Source organism: Prionailurus bengalensis, chromosome E1 (genome assembly GCF_016509475.1).
Source record: "Prionailurus bengalensis isolate Pbe53 chromosome E1, Fcat_Pben_1.1_paternal_pri, whole genome shotgun sequence".
Classification (NCBI taxonomy): Eukaryota; Metazoa; Chordata; class Mammalia; order Carnivora; family Felidae; genus Prionailurus; species Prionailurus bengalensis.
Window position 1 is genome coordinate 39756085 of NC_057347.1, and position 12927 is coordinate 39769011.

The 12927-nt window shown below is 53.9% G+C and overlaps 2 protein-coding genes and 1 pseudogene across 3 annotated transcripts; all 3 read left to right on the forward strand.

Moving 5' to 3' along the window:
* Positions 1 to 780: 780 nt before the first annotated feature.
* LOC122485547 (keratin-associated protein 9-9-like) lies at positions 781 to 2749 on the forward strand. 2 transcript variants are annotated; one of them, XM_043584430.1, is made up of 2 exons: positions 781 to 2100; positions 2248 to 2749. In XM_043584430.1, exons 1-2 carry the CDS (start codon positions 1662 to 1664, stop codon positions 2280 to 2282), a joined length of 474 nt encoding a protein of 157 aa, XP_043440365.1. In that variant the 5' UTR covers positions 781 to 1661; the 3' UTR covers positions 2283 to 2749. The 2 variants fall into 2 exon arrangements, with proteins under 2 accessions (XP_043440365.1, XP_043440364.1); XM_043584429.1 differs by having other exon boundaries at positions 799 to 2749.
* A 2098-nt stretch (positions 2750 to 4847) lies between these two features.
* LOC122485550 lies at positions 4848 to 6890 on the forward strand (annotated as a pseudogene).
* A 2339-nt stretch (positions 6891 to 9229) lies between these two features.
* On the forward strand, positions 9230 to 11167 carry LOC122485548 (keratin-associated protein 9-9-like). Its single transcript, XM_043584431.1, has 2 exons — positions 9230 to 10530; positions 10640 to 11167. Exons 1-2 carry the CDS (start codon positions 9959 to 9961, stop codon positions 10698 to 10700), a joined length of 633 nt encoding a protein of 210 aa, XP_043440366.1. The 5' UTR covers positions 9230 to 9958; the 3' UTR covers positions 10701 to 11167.
* Positions 11168 to 12927: the final 1760 nt, after the last annotated feature.

Below are 12927 nucleotides of genomic sequence, written 5' to 3' on the forward strand. Positions count from 1 at the left end.
CTTCATGAGCATTCACTTTAATTCTTGGAGGAACTTACAAAGTAGGTATTAAGGTTCCCATTGTGGAAGTGAGGAAATTGAGACTGAGTGGGGTAAAAGGAAGGTCAGAGTTTTGTTTCTTCCAGAGGCTACTTGGAAGAAAAATGTCCAGGAATGTGGTTTTGCAGGGAGGTCATATTGCACTGGTCTGAGTGTAGGTAAGTGTCAAGGGAAAAGGCACTTTGAAGCCAGAATCACGGGTTGCAACTAAAGCTTTAACCTGAAAGATATATCAGAAATGATGTCTCACACATATACAGACACAGACACAAATACTGAGATTCTCCTATATCAGCAATGAGAGAGCTGGAATCTTTATAAACCAGGTCTCCAGAAGAACAGATGGAGTGTTCTTTCTCTGAGTGGCATACTGAGGCAGCCTGACATTCGGCTGTGCATGAAGAGCCCTTAGGCAAGGATTAGGAGTCAGGGCGTACCTAGGGCTGGCAAATTCAAGACATCATTGACAATCCATGGTTTTTAACGTTTAACCCAATATTTTATAAACTGGATTGGTGGATAGACAAAGTAATTGGAAGAAACAGAAGAAGATGGTGGAATATGAATGGGGGGATGAGAGGAAGTAGGAATAAAAGGGGAAGGGAGGGAGGAAGACAGAAAGCATAGAAGGAAGGGGGGAGGGAGGAAGAGAGGGAGAAAGGGGAAGAGAAGAAAGAAAGAAAATAAAGAATGAAGGGAAGGAAGGAAAAAAGAAGGGACGGTAGGAGGAAGGAATGGACAGGCATGCAGGGAGGAAGGGAGAAAGGCAGAAAAAGAAAGACAGCCTGACAGAAAAAAGAAACAGCAACCATAAATAAAGTTGTAATGAGCTCCGTGAGGACACAGACGAGGCTACCTAACAAGGCTAGGACAAGAGTCCCCAACTCACCTGGTTTTGCCCATACTGCCCCCTCCTTTATGCCCCTGAAAGCCCCACATCCTGTGAAAGCATTCGATCCTAGGTAAATCGGGGTACTGTTCAATGCCCCACCTGCTTTGCTTCTGCCTGGCCATGTGGCAGAGAAAACCCCAGACATCGGCTACGCAAGGGTCTTTGATTGAACTGAGATACGCAGGTGGGGTTGGATGCTACAGGCGACCGACATACCTATGGGAGTCTTGAATCCGAGTTCTGTCGGGAAACATACCTGGGCCCTGGGATCTACCACATTTGTCCCAGTGAACATATCAGCATCATCCCCTCACCTCAGAGATACTCGCAATCCACATACAATCTAAGGGCAAAGACGGGGGAGGGAAAACTGCTGTGACCCTAGCCACCCCAGCAGAACGTGATCACACGATGGATGCCATGATCACTGAAACAGGAATGATGCTGCTGATGTGCCCACCTTCCTCTCGTTGGAAAATGTTTCTGTGAGTTATTATCAAATAGGAAACCATTAAACACATATTTGTAACGATTCCTAACATTTAGGAAACAACTTCCTCATTTATGATTCCCCGGTGACTACGGAAATGTAAACACCAATAAGGAAAGTCCTGCCCATTGGTCTAAACTTCGGGGGTCCAGCGCATAAAAGCCCCAGAACCGGAGGAGGCACCAGAATCTGACAACCTCACCTCTGGACAGGACCTGCCCAACCTCCACCCCTAACACCATGACCCACTCGTGCTGCTCCTCTTGCTGCCAGCCTACGTGCTGCAGGACCACCTGCTGCCGGACCACCTGCTGCCAGCCCACATGCTGTGGGTCCAGCGGCTGGGGGTCCAGCTGCTGCCAGCCTTGCTGCCGCCCAGCTTGCTGTCACACCACCTGCTGCCGGACCACCTGTTGCCAGCCCTGCTGCTGTGGGTCCAGCGGCTGTGGACACAACTGTGATGGGTCTAGCGGCTGTGGGTCGAGTTGCTGCCAGCCTTGCTGCCGCCCAGCTTGCTGTCACACCACCTGCTGCCAGCCCAGCTGCTGTGGGTCCAGCGGCTGTGGACACAACTGCGGTGGGTCTAGCGGCTGTGGGTCGAGCTGCTGCCAGCCTTGCTGCTGCCCAACTTGCTGTCATACCACCTGCTGCCGGACCACCTGCTGCCAGCCCAGCTGCTGTGGGTCCAGCGGCTGTGGGTCCAGCGGCTGTGGACAAAACTGCTGTGGGTCCCACTGCTGCCAGCCAGTTTGCTGTACCCCCGTGTACTGCACGAGAACCTGCTACCACCCCACCTGCTGCTGCCTGCCTGGATGCCTAGCCCAAGGGTCTGGATCCTGCTGCCAGCCTTCCTGCTGCTGACTGCCTCGCCAAGAACCACCATCTGACTTGCCGCTTGGGAATTGGTCACCGCCAAGCGTTGCGGAAAGCCAGCCCGCAATCCCCAACATCTCGGTTAGTCGCCTGCCTGTCTACCGTCTTGTGAATCGGCCTGATGAAGTTGTGGACCGCTTCTCCCTGATTCGCTTCTTCTTTCCTTCCTCTGGGTCATGTGCCAGCTTCACCCATCCTGATACAGAGTTAGGATCTCTGTTTGGTCTCCATAGTCAAGAACTGTATCCCGTCCCTCTGAATCCGTCAGCGAAACAACTCCTCAGGAATGACCTACACCTCGTGGAAACTGCTGAAAGCCCACACGGGTGTGTTTCCTTTCTCGGTGTACTCACGAAGCTTGTACGCCTCTTGCTGCCTGTCATGTTCCCTTTCAATGTCTCCCTAGACGCGGGGAGTCTCCCCTGTACCTCTTAATAAATCCTAAGCGTTTGGAATCCCGTATTGTCTTTGTGTTTTTGTACCCTGTTTCCCATGCGAGGTTTTGTACGTCCATTTGACATCACATGCAGTGTCCGTGTGGAGCCATACACAGTCCTCCACGAGTCATCGTGCGCATTTTCAGCTGAGGAGATTTCACAGTGGAATGTCCCACAGCTGACATGGACACACTCGGATCCAAGACTGTGGTTCGGGCGCTTGCTTGAAGCGCACTTACGTTCAGATCTCCAGACGTGGTAGCGCACACCCTTAGTCTCAGCGCCGGCAAGATGTCCATCCGAGGCCTTCTTTGACCGCAGAAGTGTTATTCTCCTGTACAGGCGGGCCATCACTGGCACTAAGTTGTAGACATCAGTGTCCTACAGCTCAGCCACAGCGGCCGTATGTGAGGACAGCGGGACCTGCCCTTTAGAGCCCTGGGGAACACAGGATGCTCCTGTTGCCTTGGGTGGCATCCAGCCCCTCAGCACTCTTCTGCCTCACATACAGGTGAGCCTGCGGTGTCCTCGTGAGCAGCAGAGGCAGCTGAACACGCTTGTGTTTGGGTCGTGCAAATCACATTCTTGCTTGGCCTCCTCGTCCCCAGGACCGACTGGTATAGTAAAATGGCATCATGTGATTTTCTGCCAACCCTATGTATCTCCCCTCCCGTAAGGCAGTTTGTCATCGTGATCAAAATGTTGCCCAGAGAGTTGACGAAGCATGGTGTCGGGGCCAGAGAGATCGTGCAATGGGCATGTAGGACTTTGAGTAATCCATGAGCTCTGAACCATCTAAGGAAACAGGATAAGCTCTGGTATATTGTGGAGGAAGTGTGAGCAACCGAGGGGGGAAAAAACGATGCCTCCTCCGGGGGGGTGAGGAGAATGTGAGGAAGAAAAAAGAGACAACGACGTGGGCATTCCTAGGAGTCGAGGACGAAGGCTGGTGCTCCTGGTCCAGAGCCACTGGTGCCGCCTCAGCACTCAGGGCCGTGAGGCCGATTCAGGCTCTGAGAGGAATAGGAGACAGGGCCCCGGGTCACTTCCTGGGAGCAGTGGAGGGACCTCTGATGAGCTTCGAAGGCCCCTATCCAGGACACATGCCACCACTGGAGACTAGGTACCCAGGATGCTCTGGAGAGACTGCCAAGGCCAAACGTGCCTACCGCTGCTGGTTCTCAAGAGCGCCATGTGGGCAAAATGAGATGAAAACCTGACACGACCCATGTTTCCGAATATTTGCTGGATGTTGACTAAATCCTTCCTGAGCATTCCCTTTAATTCGTGGAGGGATTTGCAAAGTAGGTATTAAGGTTCCCATTGTAGAGGTGAGGAAATTGAGACTGAGTGGGGTAAAGGAATGTCAGACTTTGGTTTTCCAGAAGCTCCTCTTAAGTAAAGAGTCCAGGAATGTGGATTCTTTGGGGAGGTCATATCACACTGGTCCGAGTGTGGGGAAGTGTCACAGGGAAGAAACACTTTGAGGCCCGCATCACAGTTTGCAACCAAAGCTTTAACCTGAAAGGTATCTCAGAAACAGAACAACTCCAAACACGCACGCGCGCGCGCACGCACGCTCACACACACACGCTCACACACACACACACACACACACACACACACACACACAGGTTGAGATTCTCTTATTTCAGCCATGAGGGAGCTGGAGTCTTTATAACCCCACTCTCCGGAAGCAAGGGTTGAGTGTGTTTTCTCCGTGTGGCATGCTCAGGCAGCCTGACATTCTGCTGCGTGTGAAAAGGGCTCTTAGGCATTGAGGTGCAGAGCTGGTAGGCAGAAGTTGTCCCAAACACACCAGTACCCAAGAGATAGGTTTGGTGGCTTCAGACGTCTTGGGCAGACTATGGTTGTCACCCTTCACTCCACTATGTTCTTAATTAGCCGGGCGGATGGAGAAAATCATTGGAAGAAACAGAAGGAGATGGTGGAATATGAATGGGGGGATGAGGAGAGGAGTAGGGCGAAAAGGAGAAGGGAGGGAGGAAGAAAGGAAGCACAGAAGGCAGGGGGGAGGGGGGAAGAGAGGGAGAAAGGGAAGAGAAGAAAGAAAGAAACTAAAGACTGAAGGGAAGGAAGGGAGGAAAGAAGGCACGGTGCGAGGAAGGGGTGGACAGGCATGCAGGGAGGAAGGGAGAAAGGCAGAAAAAGAAAGACAGCCTGACAGAAAAAGGAAAGAGCAACCATAAATAAAGATGTAATGAGCTACGTGAGGACACTGACGAGGCTAGCTAACAAGGTTAGGACTAGAGTGCCCAACTCACCTGGTTTTGCCCATACTGCCCCCGCCTTTATGCCCCTGAAAGCCCCCCCCCCTCCGGTGAAAGCATTCGACCCCAGGAAACTCAGGGGTCCTGTTCAACAAGGACGTATATTGACTGATGCTTGCTTAGTCCCAGAGTACTGCTGCTGCTTCTCCCCACCTGCTTTGCTTCTGCCTTGCCATGTGGCAGAGAAAACCCCAGACATCGGCTACGCAAGGCTCTTTGATTGAACTGGGATACGCAGGTGGGGTTGGGTGCTACAGGAGACAGATATGCCTGTGGGCGTCTTGAATCCGGCTTCTGTGGGGAAACGGAACTGGGCTCAGGGATCTACCACATTTGTCCCAGTGAACATAGCAGCATCATGCCCCTCACCTCAGAGATCCTCGCAATCCACATACAGTCTAAGGGCAAAGCCTGGGGAGGGAACACTGCTGTGAGCCTAGCCACCCCAGCAGAACGTGATCACACGATGGATGCCATGATCACTGAAACAAGAACGATGCTGCTGATGTGCCCACCTTCCTCTCATTGGAAAATGTTGCTGTGAGTTATTGTCCAATAGGAAACCATTAGACGCTTATTTTGTAACGATTCCTAACATTTAGGAAACAGCTTCCTCGTGTATGATTCCCCCAGTGACTACGGAAAACGATGTAAACACCAACAAGGAAAGTCCTGCCCATTGGCCTAACCTTCGGGGGTCCAGCGCATAAAAGCCCCAGAAGCGGAGGAGGCACCAGAATCTGACAACCTCACCTCCGGACAGGCCCTGCCCACCCTCCACCCCTGACACCATGACCCACTCGTGCTGGTCCTCTTGCTGCCAGCCTACGTGCTGCAGGACCACCTGCTGCCGCACCACCTGCTGCCAGCCCAGCGGCTGTGGGTCCAGCTGCTGCCAGCCTTGCTGCCGCCCAGCTTGCTGTCACACCACCTGCTGCCGGACCACCTGCTGCCAGCCCAGCTGCTGTGGGTGTAGCGGCTGTGGACACAACTGCGGTGGGTCTAGCGGCTGTGGTTCCAGCTGCTGCCAGCCTTGCTGCCGCCCAGCTTGCTGTCACACCACCTGCTGCCGGACCACCTGCTGCCAGCCCAGCTGCTGTGGGTCCAGCGGCTGTGGACACAACTGCGGTGGGTCTAGCGGCTGTGGGTCGAGCTGCTGCCAGCCTTGCTGCTGCCCAACTTGCTGTCATACCACCTGCTGCCGGACCACCTGCTGCCAGCCCAGCTGTTGTGGGTCCAGCGGCTGTGGACAAAACTGATGTGGGTCCCGCTGCTGCCAGCCAGGTTGCTGAACCCCCGTGTACTGCACGAGAACCTGCTACCACCCCACCTGCTGCTGCCTGCCTGCCTGGGTGCCTAGCCCAGGGCTCTGGATCCTGCTGCCAGCCTTCCTGCTGCTGACTGCCTCGCCAAGAACCACCATCTGACTTGCCGCTTGGGAATTGGTCACCGCCAAGCGTTGCGGAAAGCCAGCCCGCAATCCCCAACATCTCGGTTAGTCGCCTGCCTGTCTACCGTCTTGTGAATCGGCCTGATGAAGTTGTGGACCGCTTCTCCCTGATTCGCTTCTTCTTTCCTTCCTCTGGGTCATGTGCCAGCTTCACCCATCCTGATACAGAGTTAGGATCTCTGTTTGGTCTCCATAGTCAAGAACTGTATCCCGTCCCTCTGAATCCGTCAGCGAAACAACTCCTCAGGAATGACCTACACCTCGTGGAAACTGCTGAAAGCCCACACGGGTGTGTTTCCTTTCTCGGTGTACTCACGAAGCTTGTACGCCTCTTGCTGCCTGTCATGTTCCCTTTCAATGTCTCCCTAGACGCGGGGAGTCTCCCCTGTACCTCTTAATAAATCCTAAGCGTTTGGAATCCCGTATTGTCTTTGTGTTTTTGTACCCTGTTTCCCATGCGAGGTTTTGTACGTCCATTTGACATCACATGCAGTGTCCGTGTGGAGCCATACACAGTCCTCCACGAGTCATCGTGCGCATTTTCAGCTGAGGAGATTTCACAGTGGAATGTCCCACAGCTGACATGGACACACTCGGATCCAAGACTGTGGTTCGGGCGCTTGCTTGAAGCGCACTTACGTTCAGATCTCCAGACGTGGTAGCGCACACCCTTAGTCTCAGCGCCGGCAAGATGTCCATCCGAGGCCTTCTTTGACCGCAGAAGTGTTATTCTCCTGTACAGGCGGGCCATCACTGGCACTAAGTTGTAGACATCAGTGTCCTACAGCTCAGCCACAGCGGCCGTATGTGAGGACAGCGGGACCTGCCCTTTAGAGCCCTGGGGAACACAGGATGCTCCTGTTGCCTTGGGTGGCATCCAGCCCCTCAGCACTCTTCTGCCTCACATACAGGTGAGCCTGCGGTGTCCTCGTGAGCAGCAGAGGCAGCTGAACACGCTTGTGTTTGGGTCGTGCAAATCACATTCTTGCTTGGCCTCCTCGTCCCCAGGACCGACTGGTATAGTAAAATGGCATCATGTGATTTTCTGCCAACCCTATGTATCTCCCCTCCCGTAAGGCAGTTTGTCATCGTGATCAAAATGTTGCCCAGAGAGTTGACGAAGCATGGTGTCGGGGCCAGAGAGATCGTGCAATGGGCATGTAGGACTTTGAGTAATCCATGAGCTCTGAACCATCTAAGGAAACAGGATAAGCTCTGGTATATTGTGGAGGAAGTGTGAGCAACCGAGGGGGGAAAAAACGATGCCTCCTCCGGGGGGGTGAGGAGAATGTGAGGAAGAAAAAAGAGACAACGACGTGGGCATTCCTAGGAGTCGAGGACGAAGGCTGGTGCTCCTGGTCCAGAGCCACTGGTGCCGCCTCAGCACTCAGGGCCGTGAGGCCGATTCAGGCTCTGAGAGGAATAGGAGACAGGGCCCCGGGTCACTTCCTGGGAGCAGTGGAGGGACCTCTGATGAGCTTCGAAGGCCCCTATCCAGGACACATGCCACCACTGGAGACTAGGTACCCAGGATGCTCTGGAGAGACTGCCAAGGCCAAACGTGCCTACCGCTGCTGGTTCTCAAGAGCGCCATGTGGGCAAAATGAGATGAAAACCTGACACGACCCATGTTTCCGAATATTTGCTGGATGTTGACTAAATCCTTCCTGAGCATTCCCTTTAATTCGTGGAGGGATTTGCAAAGTAGGTATTAAGGTTCCCATTGTAGAGGTGAGGAAATTGAGACTGAGTGGGGTAAAGGAATGTCAGACTTTGGTTTTCCAGAAGCTCCTCTTAAGTAAAGAGTCCAGGAATGTGGATTCTTTGGGGAGGTCATATCACACTGGTCCGAGTGTGGGGAAGTGTCACAGGGAAGAAACACTTTGAGGCCCGCATCACAGTTTGCAACCAAAGCTTTAACCTGAAAGGTATCTCAGAAACAGAACAACTCCAAACACGCACGCGCGCGCGCACGCACGCTCACACACACACGCTCACACACACACACACACACACACACACACACACACACAGGTTGAGATTCTCTTATTTCAGCCATGAGGGAGCTGGAGTCTTTATAACCCCACTCTCCGGAAGCAAGGGTTGAGTGTGTTTTCTCCGTGTGGCATGCTCAGGCAGCCTGACATTCTGCTGCGTGTGAAAAGGGCTCTTAGGCATTGAGGTGCAGAGCTGGTAGGCAGAAGTTGTCCCAAACACACCAGTACCCAAGAGATAGGTTTGGTGGCTTCAGACGTCTTGGGCAGACTATGGTTGTCACCCTTCACTCCACTATGTTCTTAATTAGCCGGGCGGATGGAGAAAATCATTGGAAGAAACAGAAGGAGATGGTGGAATATGAATGGGGGGATGAGGAGAGGAGTAGGGCGAAAAGGAGAAGGGAGGGAGGAAGAAAGGAAGCACAGAAGGCAGGGGGGAGGGGGGAAGAGAGGGAGAAAGGGAAGAGAAGAAAGAAAGAAACTAAAGACTGAAGGGAAGGAAGGGAGGAAAGAAGGCACGGTGCGAGGAAGGGGTGGACAGGCATGCAGGGAGGAAGGGAGAAAGGCAGAAAAAGAAAGACAGCCTGACAGAAAAAGGAAAGAGCAACCATAAATAAAGATGTAATGAGCTACGTGAGGACACTGACGAGGCTAGCTAACAAGGTTAGGACTAGAGTGCCCAACTCACCTGGTTTTGCCCATACTGCCCCCGCCTTTATGCCCCTGAAAGCCCCCCCCCCCCCCTCCGGTGAAAGCATTCGACCCCAGGAAACTCAGGGGTCCTGTTCAACAAGGACGTATATTGACTGATGCTTGCTTAGTCCCAGAGTACTGCTGCTGCTTCTCCCCACCTGCTTTGCTTCTGCCTTGCCATGTGGCAGAGAAAACCCCAGACATCGGCTACGCAAGGCTCTTTGATTGAACTGGGATACGCAGGTGGGGTTGGGTGCTACAGGAGACAGATATGCCTGTGGGCGTCTTGAATCCGGCTTCTGTGGGGAAACGGAACTGGGCTCAGGGATCTACCACATTTGTCCCAGTGAACATAGCAGCATCATGCCCCTCACCTCAGAGATCCTCGCAATCCACATACAGTCTAAGGGCAAAGCCTGGGGAGGGAACACTGCTGTGAGCCTAGCCACCCCAGCAGAACGTGATCACACGATGGATGCCATGATCACTGAAACAAGAACGATGCTGCTGATGTGCCCACCTTCCTCTCATTGGAAAATGTTGCTGTGAGTTATTGTCCAATAGGAAACCATTAGACGCTTATTTTGTAACGATTCCTAACATTTAGGAAACAGCTTCCTCGTGTATGATTCCCCCAGTGACTACGGAAAACGATGTAAACACCAACAAGGAAAGTCCTGCCCATTGGCCTAACCTTCGGGGGTCCAGCGCATAAAAGCCCCAGAAGCGGAGGAGGCACCAGAATCTGACAACCTCACCTCCGGACAGGCCCTGCCCACCCTCCACCCCTGACACCATGACCCACTCGTGCTGGTCCTCTTGCTGCCAGCCTACGTGCTGCAGGACCACCTGCTGCCGCACCACCTGCTGCCAGCCCAGCGGCTGTGGGTCCAGCTGCTGCCAGCCTTGCTGCCGCCCAGCTTGCTGTCACACCACCTGCTGCCGGACCACCTGCTGCCAGCCCAGCTGCTGTGGGTGTAGCGGCTGTGGACACAACTGCGGTGGGTCTAGCGGCTGTGGGTCCAGCTGCTGCCAGCCTTGCTGCCGCCCAGCTTGCTGTCACACCACCTGCTGCCGGACCACCTGCTGCCAGCCCAGCTGCTGTGGGTGTAGCGGCTGTGGACACAACTGCGGTGGGTCTAGCGGCTGTGGTTCCAGCTGCTGCCAGCCTTGCTGCTGCCCAGCTTGCTGTCACACCACCTGCTGCCGGACCACCTGCTGCCAGCCCAGCTGCTGTGGGTCCAGCGGCTGTGGACACAACTGCGGTGGGTCTAGCGGCTGTGGGTCGAGCTGCTGCCAGCCTTGCTGCTGCCCAACTTGCTGTCATACCACCTGCTGCCGGACCACCTGCTGCCAGCCCAGCTGTTGTGGGTCCAGCGGCTGTGGACAAAACTGATGTGGGTCCCGCTGCTGCCAGCCAGGTTGCTGAACCCCCGTGTACTGCACGAGAACCTGCTACCACCCCACCTGCTGCTGCCTGCCTGCCTGGGTGCCTAGCCCAGGGCTCTGGATCCTGCTGCCAGCCTTCCTGCTGCTGACTGCCTCGCCAAGAACCACCATCTGACTTGCCGCTTGGGAATTGGTCACCGCCAAGCGTTGCGGAAAGCCAGCCCGCAATCCCCAACATCTCGGTTAGTCGCCTGCCTGTCTACCGTCTTGTGAATCGGCCTGATGAAGTTGTGGACCGCTTCTCCCTGATTCGCTTCTTCTTTCCTTCCTCTGGGTCATGTGCCAGCTTCACCCATCCTGATACAGAGTTAGGATCTCTGTTTGGTCTCCATAGTCAAGAACTGTATCCCGTCCCTCTGAATCCGTCAGCGAAACAACTCCTCAGGAATGACCTACACCTCGTGGAAACTGCTGAAAGCCCACACGGGTGTGTTTCCTTTCTCGGTGTACTCACGAAGCTTGTACGCCTCTTGCTGCCTGTCATGTTCCCTTTCAATGTCTCCCTAGACGCGGGGAGTCTCCCCTGTACCTCTTAATAAATCCTAAGCGTTTGGAATCCCGTATTGTCTTTGTGTTTTTGTACCCTGTTTCCCATGCGAGGTTTTGTACGTCCATTTGACATCACATGCAGTGTCCGTGTGGAGCCATACACAGTCCTCCACGAGTCATCGTGCGCATTTTCAGCTGAGGAGATTTCACAGTGGAATGTCCCACAGCTGACATGGACACACTCGGATCCAAGACTGTGGTTCGGGCGCTTGCTTGAAGCGCACTTACGTTCAGATCTCCAGACGTGGTAGCGCACACCCTTAGTCTCAGCGCCGGCAAGATGTCCATCCGAGGCCTTCTTTGACCGCAGAAGTGTTATTCTCCTGTACAGGCGGGCCATCACTGGCACTAAGTTGTAGACATCAGTGTCCTACAGCTCAGCCACAGCGGCCGTATGTGAGGACAGCGGGACCTGCCCTTTAGAGCCCTGGGGAACACAGGATGCTCCTGTTGCCTTGGGTGGCATCCAGCCCCTCAGCACTCTTCTGCCTCACATACAGGTGAGCCTGCGGTGTCCTCGTGAGCAGCAGAGGCAGCTGAACACGCTTGTGTTTGGGTCGTGCAAATCACATTCTTGCTTGGCCTCCTCGTCCCCAGGACCGACTGGTATAGTAAAATGGCATCATGTGATTTTCTGCCAACCCTATGTATCTCCCCTCCCGTAAGGCAGTTTGTCATCGTGATCAAAATGTTGCCCAGAGAGTTGACGAAGCATGGTGTCGGGGCCAGAGAGATCGTGCAATGGGCATGTAGGACTTTGAGTAATCCATGAGCTCTGAACCATCTAAGGAAACAGGATAAGCTCTGGTATATTGTGGAGGAAGTGTGAGCAACCGAGGGGGGAAAAAACGATGCCTCCTCCGGGGGGGTGAGGAGAATGTGAGGAAGAAAAAAGAGACAACGACGTGGGCATTCCTAGGAGTCGAGGACGAAGGCTGGTGCTCCTGGTCCAGAGCCACTGGTGCCGCCTCAGCACTCAGGGCCGTGAGGCCGATTCAGGCTCTGAGAGGAATAGGAGACAGGGCCCCGGGTCACTTCCTGGGAGCAGTGGAGGGACCTCTGATGAGCTTCGAAGGCCCCTATCCAGGACACATGCCACCACTGGAGACTAGGTACCCAGGATGCTCTGGAGAGACTGCCAAGGCCAAACGTGCCTACCGCTGCTGGTTCTCAAGAGCGCCATGTGGGCAAAATGAGATGAAAACCTGACACGACCCATGTTTCCGAATATTTGCTGGATGTTGACTAAATCCTTCCTGAGCATTCCCTTTAATTCGTGGAGGGATTTGCAAAGTAGGTATTAAGGTTCCCATTGTAGAGGTGAGGAAATTGAGACTGAGTGGGGTAAAGGAATGTCAGACTTTGGTTTTCCAGAAGCTCCTCTTAAGTAAAGAGTCCAGGAATGTGGATTCTTTGGGGAGGTCATATCACACTGGTCCGAGTGTGGGGAAGTGTCACAGGGAAGAAACACTTTGAGGCCCGCATCACAGTTTGCAACCAAAGCTTTAACCTGAAAGGTATCTCAGAAACGGAACAACTCCAAACACGCACGCGCGCGCACGCACGCACGCTCACACACACACGCTCACACACACACACACACACACACACACACACACACACAGGTTGAGATTCTCTTATTTCAGCCATGAGGGAGCTGGAGTCTTTATAACCCCACTCTCCGGAAGCAAGGGTTGAGTGTGTTTTCTCCGTGTGGCATGCTCAGGCAGCCTGACATTCTGCTGCGTGTGAAAAGGGCTCTTAGGC

What these genes read in the sequence shown, in the direction of transcription:
- LOC122485547 (XM_043584429.1), top strand. Translation starts at nt 1,662, where the DNA reads ATGACCCACTCGTGCTGCTCCTCTTGCTGCCAGCCTACGTGCTGCAGG.
- LOC122485548 (XM_043584431.1), top strand. Translation starts at nt 9,959, where the DNA reads ATGACCCACTCGTGCTGGTCCTCTTGCTGCCAGCCTACGTGCTGCAGG. An exon ending in TGCTGCCAGCCCAGCTGTTG is followed by an intron (nt 10,531 to 10,639) that starts TGGGTCCAGCGG and finishes ACCTGCTGCTGC; the next exon opens with CTGCCTGCCTGGGTGCCTAG.